Below are 19424 nucleotides of genomic sequence, written 5' to 3'. Positions count from 1 at the left end.
TTTGTCCCAGATTTTTTTTTTCTGTAGTGCCAGTCAAAACCCCTGCTTTAGCGTGGTTCTGAGAGAGCTAACACTAAAGTTGTTCTCATTTTTTAGTGAATTCCTTAAAGGTTGAAATGATCACTTTCCTGTCTCAGTTCTCCTTTATCAAAAAATTTCTCACAATTCTAGTCAGAATCGCCAAGCATCTTTTCAGGCTCCATTAGCATCTCTCTTCCTTTTAAATTCTGTATCTTTTTTTTGCATCTCACCCAACAAAAGGGAGTCCTAAGCAGCCTCATCTCTTTCTCTCAGATATGGTTAAGAGGCAAAAGCTTGTGCTGGGGCTCGAGGGCTTAGATTCAGGTTTTGGCTTCAGTTTCTACGTCTACAAAGTAGTGATCCGAGCTCTGCTCTGGTGAGGATTAAAAAAAATAGTGGGTAGCACTTTGTAAACTGTAAGTAGCTATAAAAATTTAGATATTATCTTAAAAGAAAAAGATAAATATTTTAGTCAAAACATTTTCTGGATTGGACAAAATAACCCATCTCTTTTCCCTCATAAACATTTTGGCATTGGAAAATGGATACTGGGGGAAATCTTATCTCCTTGGTGAGTGAATTGACCTGGGCTTCAGTCTTTCACCCTTCTTTGAAGAAGGGTCAGAATCTTTAAATTTTTACTGAGGTGACTGAAAAAGTAAGTTGCAAAGTGGGGTGATGTGGAGTTCTGAGGAAGCATGAGGAAGCACAGCAGAAGACAACTGACGTTTGTTAAGAGTTAACAGCTTACACTAATTTTTGATTCTTTCTTTATTCTTTGCCCAATAAGATGTGATTTTATTTAAATGGATGTGAAAAGATTTATTTGGAAAAACTATGTTGTTCTAGTTGTAAGAATTTATGTGTCAGGAAATATTTATCCTTTTGGAAATTGGGTGTTAACAGCCATTGTTAGTCATAGAAATATTAGTGCGTGTAATATAATTAATCTGATTTATATATCTGCACAATTCTTTGAAATTCACAGAATTTAAAAAATAAATCTTTCTTTTCACATTTAGAAATCTTCTGACATCTTCAACTGCTCTGTGAAATCTACTATGCTGTAAGTAAAGCGATTTTTCATCTTTTGGGGAGAGAATGTCTTGTTCTGCATTTGTCACATATATGCATCATCATGCCTTCCAGTTTTAGACCAAATGGATAAATGTCACATATTTTAAAGTAAATATGCAAACAACTTTCAATTATTTGTTTTCTTTCTTCATGAAAATTTTCTTATTGGAGGCATAATTTCAGAGGTGCTTCCATAGCACCTTTTAAAGTTTTTAGAATAAATTAACAAAGTAGATGTAACGATCATATGAATAAATATTCGATACTTTGGGGTATGAATAGTGTACTTGTCAGGATGTAGGATGTATAGAAGCACTGTTCCTAACTAGTGAATTTGCAATTGAGGAATAAGAACGTTGAAGGGAGATGGCAAAATCTGGTAGGATACATTTGTGGTTTAAATAAAGTTTTCTTTAAAAAGTTTTTTCACTTTGTAGAGATGTGAAAAGAAGGTTTCTTCTCTCCTAGCATAAAAGGGAAAATATTTAGACACATGGGTCCCAAGAGCCATTTATGCTCAAAATATTTGCTCAAAGCCATGTTCAAAATATCTCTGGCATTATGAGGTCCTGGAAAACTCAGAGCGTATTCTTCTGATTAGACCTGGGATGGTGTCCCGGTGGCCCTGTCATCCTTTCCTCTACCTGGCTGAGGCACACTCTCTGTACAGTATGTGCAGTGCTGTTTGGCTGCTGCTTCATCGCTAACTGAAGTCAGCGGCACATGTGGGCTGGCCTCAGGAGGCCTGGGCCCGTGGAACACTGTCTGAGTGGACTTTTCCACTCGATGTTTGGTTTGGCCTGGTCCACGCGTTGTCTTGCCAGTCCTGCAAACTCCTCTCAGAAGTCAGTCATCCCGGGATGGGAAATATTCCTCATGCTGTTGTGAGAGAACTCTGATCTTTCACTATAACCTGGTGGGATGTCTGTTGGCCAGACCGAAGTATCCAGAAGCCAGATTTTTTTCCCTGCGAAGAACGTGTCTGCAGTGGATGGTGTTTTTACTAGTAAAAGTATTTAAGGTTGTGCTGTGGGCCAGGTTTACCCACTTAAAAAATGAGAAACTCATAAATGTAGTACTAAAAACCCCTCCACTTAGAAATAATGGAGGCAATGACTATTCCAGTTCAGCGGCCAAAGTAAAACATAAGGTATGGTACAAGATGTGAACTTAGAAACAGAATTGTGTGTTTAGGTCTATAGCCTTACAGAGTTAGCAACATGTTCTTCTATAAAATGAACCTGACACATGGGTACACACAGCTGTGCCAAGGGCGTAGTGATCTTGGCACCAGCGTAAGGGCCTGTCTCACCCCTCAGCCCTCCTTCACACCTGTGAGGGTGGATTGCTTTTTATATTTCATCCCTGTGCCCAGATCTCTCATTCTTTTGATGCAGTTGTGTGTATGGCAAATGAAGTCCACAAGTTAAACTAACAGATATCTGTTTCCTTTTATCTGACATTGTACTGGGCATGTAACCTATTATGGTTCAAAGGAAGTACACAGATCCTATGTGTACAGATCAATAAATTTTCACAGAGTGAACACACTCATATCACTACCACCCATGTCAAGAAATAGAACAATTGTTGGTACCCCAGGAACCCCTCCTGTGACTCTCACAGTCACTACCCACTCTTCCTCTCCATAAGTTATTTCCATTCATCCTCTTGAGGTTTATATAAATGGAATCATGCAGTATGATGATTTTTGGGGGTCTGGTTTTGTTCAAAATTAAGTTTCTGGAATGCACCCATTTTATTGTAAGTAGCAGTATTTTGTCATTTTTCATCATAGATAACCTTCCATTGTATGGATATAGCAAATTTTTTGGTCCACTCAACCCTAAATAGATTTTGGGTTGTTTCCAGTTTTGAGCTATTATAGTGCCACTGTGATCATGTCTGTATAGTTTTTTAATGAACATAGGTGTGCATTTCTGTTAGCTATCAAAGTAAAAGTAGAATTGTTGAGCCATATGATATGTGTTTTTCAGTTGTAGAAGACATTACTGAAAGTTTTCCAAAGTGGTGGTGTCACTTTGTGCTAATCATCAATGCATGAGAATTCCAGTTTCTCTACTATTGTCAATCTTCCTAATTTTAGCTATTCATAGTTGTGAAGTGGTATACTGTTGTATTTCTCTAATGACTAATATGGATGTATGAGTTTTCATATGTTTAATGGTCATTTGTATGTGCCCCATCCTCTTTTTAATGATTTTTCAAGTTTTCTATGGGCTTAATCTTTTTCTTATTGATTTATAGGTGTTCTTTGGTTATTTGGAATCATTTCCTTTGTTGATTATATTTTCTTCCACTCTGTGCATTCCTACTATCATAATTGTGTCTTTTGATGTAGAAATGACTGTGTGTGTGTGTGTGTGTGTGTGTGTGTGTTTGCATACTGTATAGGAAATCCTTGTCTATTCCAAGGTTATGAATATATTCTTCTATATTATATTCTAGAAGCTTTACTCTCCTCTCTTTTATATTTATATCTACAGTCCATCTAGAATTGATTTTTGAACATGAAGTGAGATAGGTGTTAAGATAATTTTTTTCCATATGGAAACCAATTGATTCAAAACCATATGTTGAGATGACATCCTTTCCTACACTGCTCTTCAGCATTACCTTGTCATAAATCAAATGTCTATATATGCATTTTTGAATTCTTGATTCTATTCCATTCATCTATTAGTCCATCTTTTTTTGCCATTACTTCATTCTTTTAATTACTGTAGTTTTAGAATTTATGATTTCCTAAATTGTAGTTCTCTAAATTTGTTCTACCTCATTTTGCATGAGCTGTTTTTGTCCTTTTGAATTTTCATATGTATGTTAGAACCAGCTTGCCAGTTTTCACAAATAAAACTTGCTGAGATATTTTTTTGGATTTCATTACATTTAGATCAATTTGGAAAGAATGGACATCTGTACAAAATTGACTTTCAATCCATGAACATGAATTATTCCTTCACTTATTTGATCTTCTTTACTTTCTCTTAATAACATTTTTTTCATTTTTCTACAAAGTCACACATATTTTGTTAGATTTATTCCTGGGTATTTGTTGTTTTTTGATGATTGTCATAGATTGGGTCTTTCAGAAGCAGATGAGAAAAAGTTTAGTGTACAGACTATTTATAAGGGATCAATCCCTGTGGAAGGGAGGAAAAGGAAGCAAAAGTGGGCAGAGAAAGAAGTCAAACTGCAATGCAAGCCTGGAAAAGCCTTGGTTAACCCCACAAGGTGTGGGGAGCAGATACAGCCCATCACAGATATCTCTGGAGGGGCAGAAATTGTCAGACCTTTATACCCTGGCAGCAATCAGTCATTGGGTGTGGACTACCCCAGAAAGGGGTACTCTTGTGTGAGGTAGCTCTTTGCAGCTGAGGCACCCTTGAAGGAGCCCACAGAACTTCAAGAATCTGGAATAATAAGCCCTTCTTTGGAGCAGGATCTGGGTGGTACATCTCTGTGTCCATCTCAGTCTACTCCCTGTGGTGTGTCCATCACAGACTACTTCTTATGTTGCTCAGATCCACTTCTTCAAGTACGTTCTGGCAGCAGCTCCACCAGAATCTGATGACCTGTCTCCCTGGAGAAACTTAGAAGAGGAAGGCTCATAGGAAGACCTATAGCCCCCATCACTGCAGATTGTGTGGGGCTGCAACTGATTCTCATTGTCTCCCTCTTCCATTATCCATCTTAGATTTCCCTCAAACTTAGTACTACCCCAGCTCATCTTAATGAATTATCCTGAGGAGGCTGAGTTCCTAGTCTCCATGCTCTTGTCAGGCTGAAGTCTTTATACTTGTCACAACTAGGCAAGAGAATCCCAGAGATGACCAAAAGTACCCACGTCGCCATAACTGTAAAATAGCAATGCTACCTCTTTCTTATGCTCAGGGCCAATTATTCCTGTTAAGGTGGTGATTCTTCTTGTCTGCTAGTCCCTGGTGGTGCTATAGCTTGGAGTTGAAAGGAACTATTGTTTTGTTCTGTGGTGAAAGTGTGCTCTCTTTAGAGATCAGGACCTCTAACCCTACAGAGCTCTGAGCTTTGGGGATGGGAATTCCAAAGTCCTTCAGTGGGTCATGGAGAGTGATGATAAGCAGACCATCACATGCCCTGGTTCCCATGCTCATGTATTCTTCCTATTAGGTGCACGTTACCACCAACAGTTCTTTAGTTCAGTATATACACTGCTTCACAGAGGAGGGAATTCTATCCTCATGGTGGATTGCCTCTAAACTGGCACATTGACTGTGACTTTCAGCAGCAACAGGAGTTTTTTTGGTGGTGTAATATGTAATCCTAACTTTCTGTTGTCAGGGTCCACTCTTGTACCGCCTTTGATGTCAAAACGGGTCATTTGTTCTGATGCAATATTATGTAGGTCCCATGTGGTGGAGCAAATACTCTATAAGCGTTTACATAGTGGTGCTAGCTGAGGCTTGAAGTGCAGGAAAAACAAACCCATACCTAGAATATGTATGTATTTCTCTGAAATCAAGTCATTGGCCTTTTTAGGAAGTAAGAAGCCCATTTAGTAAACTTGGCCCCATACGGTGGAACTTGGCAGAACTCCTTGAGGAATAATGCCCTACTGGGGCTTAACCTTGGCCTCTGCTGCTCTGAGGTTGGGCATTCAGTGGCAGCAGTAGCTAAATCAGCCCCAGTCAGTGGGAGCTCACACAGTTGGGCCTCCATATCTTTCGTCTCAGCCACTCCATTCATGTGCCTGTTGTGGCTTTGTGGTGACATCACTGACACTGGCTGGTGTCACCAGACTAGGTCATTTTTTGTAGTTGGCTGTTTCGTGCCTCTCCTGCAGTGGATGCTCTTTGATATGCTTTAACATGTGACACAAAGGTCTTCACACTGTGCTCGCTCCCATATGTGCATCCACACGTCTCTACCCCACACCTCCTTGTCTCTATCTTCCAATCTTTCTGCGTTTAGGCCCCAGCTGGACAGGCTATTCTCCATCCATGAGTTTATATACATTCTAACCTGGGACTATTTCTTCACACAAAGAGGATGGCTAGTTGCTCTGCCCAGATATCCAACGATTGAGAGGATTTTTGCTTGCACTGTCGTTTAAGGATGCTTCTGAATAAGACTAGTGAAACTATTGTTCATGTTTGCCTTGCATTACATACTGAGCTGATTCAGCTATAAAGCTTGCTTGTGTCTTTTCTTTCTCTTTCAGATGGTAATAAGAAATCCTCTATGTGGTCATAGGTCTGAGCTAAAGGAGGTGCACAGGAACAATATTGGTGAGTGACACTGGGATCTGGGCTCTTTCTGTAACTTCCTTATGCAATCTGGTTCTGCTAGTGCTGGATCCAGGATATACCATTTCCATCTTGTGATGGACTGTTTCTGAGTCTGCCTGTCCTTATGACTTACCAGGTCTGACAGAGCCCAGCTCATGATATGCATTTCCAGATCCATGGTCACTTAGTATTCCATGGTCAGGCATTTAGTCTCTACCAGAGATCAATAAAATTCTAGGATTCCCCCCGCCCCACAATGGTGTATAATTCTACTGAAGATGGTATGGATTTGCTCCAGAAAATCAGAGGACTACATTCTGGGGCTTGCTATAAGCTCCATGTTTCACGTGGCATCTTTTCCCAACATTGGTATTTCTAATACCATAGCATCTACTGAATCATATGGTTCAAGGGGCAGAACTGCTTGCACCCCAGCCTAGACCTGCTGCAGAGCCTTTGGTGCTCTGGGTCCCTCTCAAAGCTTGAAACATTACATGTCACCTGGTATAGTCAAAGTAGTGTCACCAGGTGTGGAATATGTTCCTTCGGGAACCAGGAAAGGTTATCAGGCATTGTGCTTTCTTCTTTGTGATGAGAGACACAAGATGCAATAATTTGTCTTTTACTTTGGAGGGGACTTCCTGACATGCCTCTAATCTCTGAATTCAAAAACTTTACTGCTCTGGAAGGCCCAGATCCTTATCCCAAGTGTCCTGGTCTCATTCGCTCCTCCCCCTGCCCATAGTAAGAGCACTGATCTTGGCATAACAGACCTAACATGTTTGGGTATTTAATTTTCTCTGGAATTTGGCTGCTCTAACTCCTAAATCCTGGTCCTGGTCCTGATCTTTCTTTGCCCTTTGCCTGCAGAAGATGAGACATTCTTTTTGAGCTACCAAGGAGGTCTGGTGTTTTTCACACTTACCTTTCAGTTGCCTGTTCATCCCTTGGATGTTTTCATTATTATTATTTTTTAGGGTGTCAATGACATGCAGCAATAGCCATCTAATCCCATTGCCCTTATAGGTACTATTTCATTTGTTACTTCTCAAAACCCTGATGTTTGCATTAGGTAGTGCATTCTTCTCCACTGGCACACTACCCCAGTGATCACCTGTTATAGTTTTAACAGTTGGACCAGCACCTATGTCAATGGAAGCCTTTGCTACTTCCAGTCATGGGGTCCTCAGTACCTGTTGAGCAGCAGGTGATTCAGCACTAACACCTCATCTTATTGCCTACTTTCTAGGACTTTCCTGGTACCAATTGTTGCAGGTTGGTATGAGTGGATGCCAAGATGGAGTTTGGCATATAGGTTTTTTTCCTTTTTTTTTGAAGTACAGTTGATTTACAATGATGTATTAATTTCTGCTGTATTGCAAAATGACTCAGTTATACAAATACGTTCTTTTTCATATTCTTTTCCATTGTGGTTTATCACAGGATATTGAATATTGTTCCCTATGCTATACAGTAGGACCTTGTTTATCCATCCTATATATAAGAGTTTGCATCTGCTATTTGGGATTAGCAGATGCATATAGGTTATTTATTAGTGGTGAACATCTGTGGAAGAGAGGGAGAGGAAGCACGACTGGGTAGAGGGAGAAGTCAAACTTTAACATAGCTCTGACAAAGCCTTGGCCAAACCCAAAGGGACCTGTGAGTAAATACATCTCATCACAGTTGCCCCTGGGTGGTGATCAATTATTGGATATGGATTGCCTCAGGAAAGGCGTGCTCTTGAGCAAGATGGCTCCTTGTCAACAAGGAAAATTCTCAAGAGGCTGGGATAGGAAGCTCTCATCTTCTGACAGTACTGCTGGTGGCTGGTTTAATAAGATTTTCATTAAGAGGGGTCCTAATGGCTTGCATCCCGTTTACCACACTGTTTTTAATAAATAGTACCATTAAAATTTTTTCATTTTTGAATTGTTGATTGTATATAGAAATACAATTGATTTTTAAATATATTCTTTGTACCTAGCAACCCTGCTAAATTTACTTGTTTATGCTAATAACAACTTTTTATGTGGATTCTTCTTGTTTTTTTCTATTATTTATTTCAAGTGCTAAGAAATATTTATAAAAATTGACTGTACACTGAGCCACTTATTGTCAGTACATTTCAAAGGATTGAAATCATACAAAGTGTGTTCTCTGGTCACAGTTAAATTAATCTAGACATCATTAAAAACATTCCTAAGTGTCTGGAAGTTAAGGAATACACTTACTGATAACATATGGATCAATTAAGAAGTCAAGATGAAAGTTAGAAGATATTTTGAAGTGTATGCTAATAAAAATAAGATGCATTAAAACATGTGGGACAAAGCTAAAGAGGCAAATTTATAGCCCCAATTGCATACATTAGAAAGAAGGGTGTTGTGGGCCGGTTTCAGCCTATCAGTAATAAATGTGTGGTTGAACCCGCTCTTGCAGTTCTTGTTATAATTGCAAGATGCCCGCCAGCGATAACCATCAGGAAACTTTGTAAAAATAAAGGTTTATTACTTACAAGACCTGGAAATTACACTGCACGTCTGGGTCCACACAGCAAGGTCATGCATAGAGAGAGAGACCACAGGGGCCTGGGGTTCTACTTTCATTGGGATTAAGGATGGGGGCCTAAGGGTTTCACGGACTCACTCTTTATTGGTGAATTTAAAACATAAGAGCCGAAATTTTAAGAGCTGGAAGAGAAAAAACCAAGTAGAAATCAACCAAGATCTCTAAAACAAAGACACCTCCATGTGGGGAGACATCCTGGCTCTATCTAGTGTGTGCCTGGCAATGTGTTTATTTGAGATAGTGGTCTTTGAAGTGAATGCCTTTTTGAAGTGGATGCATCTGCAATCTAAGTTTAAGTCAGGCACTTGCATTACAAAAAACAAACAAACAAAAACAAAAAAACACAATTTTCAGGGCTTACACTACAAAAGGCCAACATTAATGATCTAAACATCCATCTCAACAAATTAGAAATAGAAAATTTAATCTAAATAGAATAGAAGGAAATAAATATTAGTAAATACAACAGTATTTCTGCTATTGTTTTAGTGGTTGCTATAGAGATTACATATATCCTTGACAAAGTAAATCTACTATAAAGTAGTGTTTTTATCACCGTGTCAGGACCATGCATCTCTAGCCTTTCTTTTGTGCTTTGAGGACACATATTTTAAACCCCAAGAAATTCATGTCATTGTTTTATAAGTAAATAATCATTTAGATTTATCCGTATATTTATTTTTTCTATTGTTATTCATTTGTCTCTCAATTTCATAATCCTTGAGTATGCTTTTATCTGGGATATTTTTTCTTCTGCCTGAAGAATTCTTTTTAGTAGATTTTTACCTTTACTTTATTTTCCTTTTTGAAAATTGTTTTCCTCAGGTGTAGAATTTTAGGTCAGCAGATACTTTTCAGCCCTTCAAACATGGCATTCTGTTGTCTTATGGTTTTCATTGTTCCTATTGAAAGTCAGCCCTATTCTTTGAAGGTACTGAATCTTTCTTCTCTAGCACCTTAAAAAAATTTTCTTTTCGTCTTTGTCTTTCAGCAGTATTACTATGACTTTTATTTAGCCTGCTTGGGCTTCATAGAGCTTCTTGGATTTGTGGATTAATGTCATTATTGTTTTTGTAATATCCTCAGTCAATATCACATAAGATACTCATTTTGTCTCACTATCTCCTCTCCTTCTAGGTCTTCAATAACTCATCTGCTAGGTCTTTTATACAACTTTTTTTCCATCATTTTCCCCTTCTGTTCTTTAGTCTGGGTGCTTTCAATTGACCTAACTTCCCATTCTAAAACTCTTGTCTCCTATTTAATCTGTCTATACATTTCTTAATTTTACTAATTGTTTTTTTCAATCTAGAATTTTTAATGAATTTCAGTTTCTGGTCAATTTGTCCATCTTCCCATCTATTTTCTGAAAACATTAATCACAGTTATTTTAACATCCTTGTATAAGAACTCCGAAGTCTGCATCATCTGAAGTCTGTTTCTTTTTTTTTTTTTTTTAATTTTTTCTCAATTTCTGAGCATTTAACTCTCTCTTGGCATGCCTAAGAATTAAAAAAATTAAATACCAGATATTGGCATGAAAAATTACAGAGATAATTTGTGAAGTTCTGCTTGATGTTATCTTTGTCCAGAGAGGATTTAATATTAATTTACTTAGAGCAGGAACAGATCACCTTTACCAGGTCTTGAACCGAGCTGGATCAATGCTGGATTTTTATGTGAGCTCTGCCCCTTAATCCTAAAGTCTGGTCATTTCAAAGTCTTTTCTGGAGGTCTGGGGTGTTTATCCGTGCCATCTTCTTTGAGGGCCTCTGAACTCCAATTTTTGTCTCCCCAGTCTCATTAGATTGTTCAAAACTCAACTCAGATTCTCAGTGTTTTGGCTACTGTTTTCTGCTTTTTTTCTCAACCTCTTAATCCTGCCCTTTTTATAGCCTAACAAATATCTTGAAGGGAAAAGCACCACAGTATACTTCCACTTCTCCCCAATATCTTGAATACTTAAATTATTCTATCTTTAAACACAGCCATTTCTTATTCTCTGCAACTTTTAAAATTGTTTCAGACTAACCCTGTGAAAATACTGCTCTTCAACAAGCCACTCCACCAACGTCAGGAGCAGGAAATTCCAGAGGTTTTTTCAGTGAGAGGAATGTACTAGGTTTATTGTTGTATTCCCAATACCTTCCTCAATACCTGATACATGAAGGTGCTTACAAATTTTTTCAGTGAATGAAAATGTGCAGGAGAAGCATAAATCAGGCCCATATTCAGGGGATATTTTTCATCTAATGAGATAGCTAAGACTTAGTCAAAAATTCTTTAATGCTTAGATTAATTCCAACATATTTAATATATAGACTCTTTCTTTATAACTTGAATTCTCTTTTATCTTTTTCCCCCTCTGTAAAACATTTGGAACCTATTCTACAATTTATCCCTTAGTGTTATATTGTCTTAATAGTATGTTTGATGTTATAAGCTGGGCGATGTATTTGTCATCTTAGCATAAGGTAAGCTCTAGAAGACAGGCCCTGTTGTATTTCTGCTACATTCTTCAAGGTATCCCAAGCAATGCTAAACACCTTGGTGACATTGATAATTCCTTCTTTAAAGTAATTAAAATTAAAATACTATATTCTAAGCTTGAAGGATTCAAATAACATGTATTGCAATGCATATTTTTTAAATTAAAAAAAATTTTTGGATGTGTATATTTTTGATGTGCAGTAGATTTTGATGTGTAGTGGTTTTCCGTAGGCTGCATTCAGAGCACTATGTGTATGAGCAAGTGTCCCAATACTCCATCAGTGTCATTCATATATGCCACCATGGCCTCATGAGAGGAGGACAGAATCATTGTGATTAAAAAGTAAGGAGATCTGTTAATTGCGTGCTTGATATGACAGATACCATGATTATTATTTTAATAGATTGCCTCATTTAATCTCCATAATAACCCAATTCAAAGACACTATTGTTATCCCAATTTTTAGAGGAAACTGAGGCAGAAAAAGGTTAAGTTACTTTCCCAAGGTTATAGAGCTAGCAAGTAGAAGAACTCGGAGAGTGATTGTGATAGCATGTGGCCTTAACAAAATATGTTACATGGTTTTACTCTCCACTTTGAATTCTCCAGTTCCTGGTCCTGATAATGAAGGAGAAGGAGGGAGAGATGTATGATTCAGTTTACTGTCTCATTGCCCTCATCACAGCAACACTGAGAGGAAGGGAATGAATTCTTATTTGAAAGTTTTCTTTCACCCTAGGTATATATAATTATCTGTAGGAAAAGATGTTTTAAAATAAGCATGAGAATTTGGTTCAACAATGTGTTTCTTTCATATTCTGTGTTCTCTTGTTTCTTAATTTTTCACAGGAAAATTTTACCATACTCAAGAAATATATACACAATGTTGAAAGTACCAAAGAAGAACCCTAAAAGTATTAAATGGCATAAAGTCTGTAAGGACAGACTAAAACATTAGGCTTCTTTAGTTGGGAAGAATAAATGCTAAGTGGATGTCCTCAAAGTCTAGAAAATCACGGAGGTTATTTTTTGGATTAAAAAAGAACAATATATGAAAGAATAATGTTTGTAATATCTGAACTGTTTATAGGGAGGAAAATCATGGGTTTCATAGGGAAGAATTAAGAACCAGTTAGCCAGATGGAGGTGACAGAGAAGTTCATTTTCACAGAAATTCAAAATTGGAAAAATGAAGATTGTGATGTGCTTTGTTTTTATTGGATTAATTATGAGAAGAGAGGAGAGAGAGTGAGGGACATCTCTGTTTCAGAATTACAGAGATTAATAATATCCTGAGGATAACTGGCAACTTAACAGATAAAGTTACTGGACACATAATTTGGGTGTTGCAACTGGAAAAAGGTTTTTGTGTGTGCTCCAAACAGGGTAATGCATATCTTCATGATATTGCTGGTTATAAAGTCTAGGCATTTCAGGAGCATGGGTTGTAAGAGAATAGTCAGCGTTGGTCTGCTTAAGGTGGTATAACACTGGCCTTTCATTAAATCAAGTGATCGTCAATAGCAGATTAGGGCAGTGAAGAGGAACAGAAAACCATACTGAGGAGTTGTTAAGTCTTTTAAGTTTCCTTTATTCTGTATCTGAACATTAGTGTAAATTTTGCAAATGATTATATGTCAAAAGGAAGCTTTGGAATTTCACTTTAATGAAATTTACCGACAAACACACATTTTTTTTCAACATAGCTTTTGTAATTTTTTCCCAGAGCGCTGCATGAGACAAGTTCAAGCGTTACAGAATAATGGAGAGGGAGGAAGGGAGCAAGCAATTAAAAAAAACTCAGTCATCATAATTACTTAGAACAAAGGCAGTTTTAAGTTATTTCATTCTACTAGTCGTTTAGTTCCATTGGTAGAATTGACATTCTTGTTTTTTAGTCATCGCTTTAAATCTTTTAAGTGTAACGCGATTTGCCAGGTGATATGTATTTTTCATGGTCAATTTTGGAATTAATATAAAGTGAATTAAATTTGTTAACTTTCTGCTGTCTTTAGAATACACTCTAGTATTGACTTTAGCTATTCTACTTTATTTGGAATACTTTTTTAATAAAACAATTTTTCCTATATGCTTAATAATTCTTATGATTTGGTGATCTGCTTATTTTCATTTATAAACTATATATTTAAGATATTTAACAGCACAGACTGAAACATTTGAAATTTCTATTCTTCATGTTCACACTAGATTTTAATGTAAGGGCTCAGAAATGTGAGTAATCATTTGTCAGGGACACATAACTCTTGGAATGCCTACCAATAGGAAGAGAAAAAAATTCCTTACAGTCTAAAATTCTCTGAAGATTATACTGTGCTCTTCACCGTTACAAACTTACTCCACTCCCTCTTGCTCTCCCTCTGTTAGCATCATGATTTTATTTCTGGGTTTAATAAGGAATATGTAGGAAGATATTATTTAGAGATCAAGAGAGGTGTTAATGAGATAAAAATTACACTGTTTTGCCCTTTTACCTTTTTCCTCTTTTCTCTCCTTGGCATAGAGCACACATACTAGCTTGTTTCTCTCTTTAGCAAGAGACCCATTCCAGGCTTCTCTTCTGGCCTTTCATCCTGTAGTTTGGTTCTCTCATGTCACAGCACTTCTCTTAAACCCTCTACCTAGTATTTTGGTTTTCTTCCAGAGTTCATAATCTCTACCTTGTTCTCATCCCTTCAGTTCATCATAAAGGGCATTTCTGAGTTATAAATGGGAGCTTAGCTTATGTATGGGGTGTGTAGTACCATAATTATTCATCATAAAATTTGCGATATCAAGGATGTGCATTTGTATTAATTGCTGCAGGCTAAAGAAAGTGGCCAGGAAGTGCAGGCATTTAGTATTGCTTTTCTGTACTTGGATATACAGCTTCTTTTCTTCTCTTTCTTCTGCCTTCTTTGGTTAACAAGTATCAACCTTCAATGACTTCATCCTTTACTCATATAATCACTTAATTAATTTAGCCCAATGGATAGTGTTGGCATATTAGTGATGACTGGAGCGGTATGACATAAAATCCCAGATTCTTTAAGTTTGAGGTAACTTAGAAGTACTGTAGTTAAGTCTGTCAAACTAAGGTAGGGTTTTATAACTTGCCAGATGGCCATCTCATTCTCTTTGAAAACTTTCACATTATTCAATTTTCTGAGAGCACTTGTATTTTGAACTATATTCCATAAATTGAAGTGAGATATGTCTCCATATTATTTTATCCATTACACAACTTCTGTTATGACATTCTCCAGAATAATTTTAACTGTCATGGGGAATCATTTTAAGTTTTGAATTCAGCTCATGTGAATTTAGGTTAATCTCATTCTCCTAAATTTTTTTTTTTTCATTTAGTACAGTTATGGTAAGATTCAACAGTGAGTATCAAAATAAGAGTAACATAATAAGTTAGGAAGTGATTTCCTTCCCATGTAAAAGTCGGTTAAGTCATGTTATGGGTTGCTTTGCTTCACAAAGATTTAGGACTCAAGTTTTCTAGCTTATTGTTTTTCTGTGATAGCCTCCATTCCCAAGTTTGCCTCATGGTCCCAAATGGCTTTTCCCCCTTTAGCCATCATGTTCATGTTCTAGCTAGCAGGTAAGAGAGAAGGATGGAGAAGAAATGAGAGAAGACCATGCACCAGCTGCGTTTTAAGGAAAGTTTTTAGAAAGTACCTCAAGAAACTGCATTATATATTATTGACCTGAAGAATCAGGTCATGTACAGGAATATTTATTTCAGGTAGTCAAATGCCCAGTTAAAATGTGCTCTATTACTGTGGGAAAAGACCAGAATAATTTTTGGAAAACAATTAGCATTCTCAAACATGTAGGGTTTCTAGACTCATAAGTATTCTGGTTGCCCTTTTATAGGTGAATTTAAGTTTTAATTGCCTATAGTCCAACTAATGAACACAGTAATCTAGGCTGAATACAGTGGAAATTTACATGCCTTGATTTTCAACACAGCCTAAGATAGTAGCTCTTTTGGAATCAATATCTTCACCATGAGTTACAGTTAAGGGTAAGTAAAAAGTTGTTCTCTGCCACTCTGGCTTCCCAATTTTGTGATATGCAGGACGTCCAGGATGCTTTCAGGTCACTTAACAAATTTTCATATATTCTCTGAAAGCACTGGAGTTGATTCTCCTAAGATTCCATGAGAAACTAATGAAGGAATATGCTTTTTATTTTCTTCCTAATTGGTTTCTTTAAGGTGGATATTAGACCACTGTCATCATTATAATTACCTGCTGTGTTATAGTTACTGTGTTAAGCACTTTATACACATTATAACTTTTACTACTTTCAACAATCCTGTAAGGAAGGTATTTTTGTGTCCTTGTTAGAGATGTGCATACTTATGTCCAGAGATTTAAGAAACCTACCCCAAATCTCAAAAGAGGTAGCTGAGTTCGGATTCAAATTCAACTCAAAATCTGTGTTTTTAATCACTATGCTATATTGATTTTAATCTTCTGTCTTCTTCTCCTAAAATAAACATTGGTTAAAAAAAGAGACATAGAGTTTTCCATTAAAGATAAATATATATTTTTACTTGAAACATTACCCTACTGGCTACATACACACACCACACACACATACATGTACAAACACATTATGTCTCATGGCAGTATAAAATATTATTTTTATGGGCATTTGAATTATTGTTAAAGCTGGCTTTTGGATATGTTTATAAGGCAAGATTTATAAGTTTCCGAGATGAAAACTTTTAGAACTTCAGTTATTACCCATGGATTTTTGGGCTTTGTGAAAATATACAGTACAGAAAATTTCTGCAAGTCCAGCAGAAATCAGCTTTATGGGGATAGACTGGGTGGAAAAATTAGTGGAGAATATAAAGCCACTGCAGACTCCTTGGATTACTAGTGGATTCGAAAATGAACAGGTATTGGCATGAGCAGTAGTTTGACTGCTTGTTATACTTTACTCTCTTCTCTGGTCACATTACATGATGTAACCGGGTGAATCAGAAATTGGATCTGTATGGGGAGATGTGGGTGACCACAATTCCCTGCTAGTCACTGCTTCTACGGATGAGATATTCCAACGTTCCCTGGAATCATTCTGGAAATCAACCAGAACTTCAGATTTGTTAGGGAAGTTTGCTAAAATGCTTACGAATAGAGCATATAGTGCTGATCTGAGGCCTGTTCCAGACTTCTGCTCCTGACCTCCAAGTAACCTTGTGGGTTGAAGCCCTTTGTCTTACAGAGCTGCTCACTGTCCTCGCTTCAGAAAGGTACTGTGATCTCCAAGATGTTAGGGTTTTCTCTCAGGGGCGTCACTATCTTAAAATCTACCGTCTGTAAGCCTCTAAGGCCTGGTCTTTATCCACATTTTCTGTTTTATGTAGGCCTGCATTTATGAAACAGAACTGATCCAGTTGGTGGGATTTACTCATGAATGAGAGATAGGGCTGATATGTCCACTCTCTCTATTCTTTCAATGCATGGTAGTTTAAAACATTTTGGTTTTATTAGGTATAGCAGTTTTTGACTTAGCCACAAAGTAATTTTCTCTTAGTGTAGATTTTGGGCCACTAGCATCAGAATCACCGAAGGTGCAGATTAAAAAGGTAGGATCTTAGGGACCACTCAAAACTTCTGGAATCAGAATGTCTGGAAGTAAGGCTCAAGAATCTGCATTTTAAATAATTTCCCAGGTGATTCAATACTCACTAAAGTTTGTTAACTGCTATCAAGTGTTTGACAGAAGGTGTTTGACATAAGATGCTTCTAATTGAATTTTTTCCCTCTTATTTTTATGAATTCTTTCCCTTTCTCCTTATCTCTGTCTTCTCTCTTTCCAAACGTAACAGAAATTTTTGGAAAAATCTGTGACCCATAGGGAATTTCAAGTTCTATTCTACAGGTATCTTTTGACATTCAGTACCTACTGGATCTGGAACTGATCATGTACGTTGGGGATCCTTAAATGATTTGAGACTCAGGGCACTGCCACTTTTCTCCTGGCCTGAAGGAGCTTCCCTTTCAGTCTTCTTTGACATCACCATTTCCTTCCTCTCAGATATTAAAAAATAAATGTCATGTCTTTGGGTTACATGGTGGCTTTAATACTTGCCCAGTTACAGGGTACATGGCAGGCATAATGTTCTAAAAATATGTAATACCACAAAATATAACAAGCTTAAGATAATTAAATAGACAATACTTTATATTAAATACTATCTGCTTTGGTGAAGAACCCAATTCTTAGATTACAACATTTTGACAGTAGAATGCTTTATTTAGATTCTTGTGGTTTGAGGTTCAAAGGTGAGGAAGAGGGGAAAATGCAGTCGTTGTCAATAAATTTCTGTTAAGGTGCATCAGTGTTACTTAGGAAAGAAGAAAGGTTCAGGAAGGTATTCATACCTTTTCACAGTGCTCAATAACGGCATGGACACACTGATTTCTATGCCTAGGTCTAACAAAAATAGTTGTGGTGCATTGACTGAATTTGACATAATACGGTAGTTGTTTCCATGAGATGGTAGCCATAAATATTGGCCTTCACAATCAGTATATCACATTTCCCAGACTGTGATCATTGGCTCCTAGTGAGTATATGATCAAAGTTGGTACAATCAGAGTGAATCTAGAGCTTTCTGGGACCTATTGGAAAAGTGGCTCCCTTTTTCTGCTTTTTCTATGAAGATGTGAGATGATGATTGCTATGGCTATCTTGTCTCCACAAGGTGAGTTGGATAATGCAGCCACCCTAGAGAAGGCAAGGCAAAAGATGGAGAGAAAGAAACCAGTTTGCGGTGACATTATTTAAACCCCTGAATCAAAAATTACTTGAAGGTAAGTGTATGCCTGACATTTCCAGTTATATGAGCCAATACATTCCCTTTTATTGTTTAAGCCAGGTTGTTTTTGAGTGTGTATGTTTTCTTCACTGGCTGCTGAAAGAGTCCTAACTTATTTATCATCTAACAATGCTCATCACACTTCATTGTTATTGCTTACGTAAGATCTGACTTTCTTGCTAGACTATAACCTCCATTACCTTCCATTACATTCTATGATCTATTTTGAGCTAATTTTTGTGAAGGATATAAGGCCTGTGTCTAGATTCATTTTTTGCATGTGGATGTCCAGTTGTTCCTGTGCCATTTGTTGAAGAACCTATCTTTGCTTCACTGTATTGCCTTTGCTCCTTTGTCAAACATCAGTTGACTGTATTAATGCAGGTCTATTTCTGGGCTCTCTACTCTGTTCCATTGATCTATTTGTCTATTCTTTCACCAATACCATACTGTCTTGATTATAGTAGCTTTATAATATGTCTTGAAGTCAGAAAGCGTTATTACTCAACTTTATTCTCCTTCTTCAATATTGTACTGGATATTTTGGGTCTTTTGCCTCTCCATATAAATGTTAGATCAATTTGTTGATATCCACAAAATAACTTGCTGGGAATTTGATTGGGATTGCATTGAATCTATAGATCAAGTTTGGAAAAATTGACATCTTGACAATATTGAGTCTTCTTATTCATGAATGTGGAATATTTCTCCATTTATTTAGTTCTTCTTTGAATTACATTCATCAGACTTTTGTAGTTTTCTACATGTATATCATGTACATATTTTGTTAGATTTATACATAAGTATTTCACTTCTGGGGGTGCTAATGTAAATGGGATTTTTAAATTTCTAATTCTACTTGTTTATTCCTAATATGTAGGAAAGTGATAGACTTCAGTATATTAATCTTTTATCCTGCAATCTTGCTATAATCGCTTATTACTTCCGGGAGTTTCAGTTGATCCTTTTGGGTTTTCTAGACAGATGATCATGTTACCTGCTAACAAATACAGTTTTATATTTTCCTTCCCAAGGTGTACACGTTTTACTTCTTTTTCTGGTCTTATTGCATTAGCTATAACTTCCAGTACAATGTTAAAAAGGATTGGTGAAAATTTCCTTCTATTCCTAG

The 19424-nt window shown here is 36.9% G+C and overlaps 1 protein-coding gene across 7 annotated transcripts in view; it reads left to right on the top strand.

Moving 5' to 3' along the window:
- The window catches only part of LOC309647875 (uncharacterized protein), a 420689-nt gene that overhangs the window by 189862 nt on the left and 211403 nt on the right, over nt 1-19424 (top strand). For 5 of the 7 annotated variants that reach the window (XR_014256334.1, XR_014256335.1, XR_014256336.1 and 2 more), the window contains exons 3-4: nt 1044-1087; nt 6320-6386. Coding sequence is in view for 1 of the 7 variants with exons in the window: in XM_082435781.1 (XP_082291907.1) it covers nt 1044-1087 (44 nt within the window). In the remaining 6 variants the exon portion in view is untranslated. Of the gene's footprint in view, nt 1-1043; nt 1088-6319; nt 6387-18178; nt 18288-19424 lie in introns of all 7 variants that reach the window. The other 2 variants (XR_014256337.1, XM_082435781.1) reach the window with 2 other exon arrangements.

This window comes from Balaenoptera physalus, assembly GCF_965194825.1.
Source record: "Balaenoptera physalus genome assembly, chromosome: 18".
Taxonomy (NCBI): Eukaryota; Metazoa; Chordata; class Mammalia; order Artiodactyla; family Balaenopteridae; genus Balaenoptera; species Balaenoptera physalus.
Note: the sequence above shows the minus strand (reverse complement) of the source record. Positions and strands in the feature narration are given on the sequence as shown.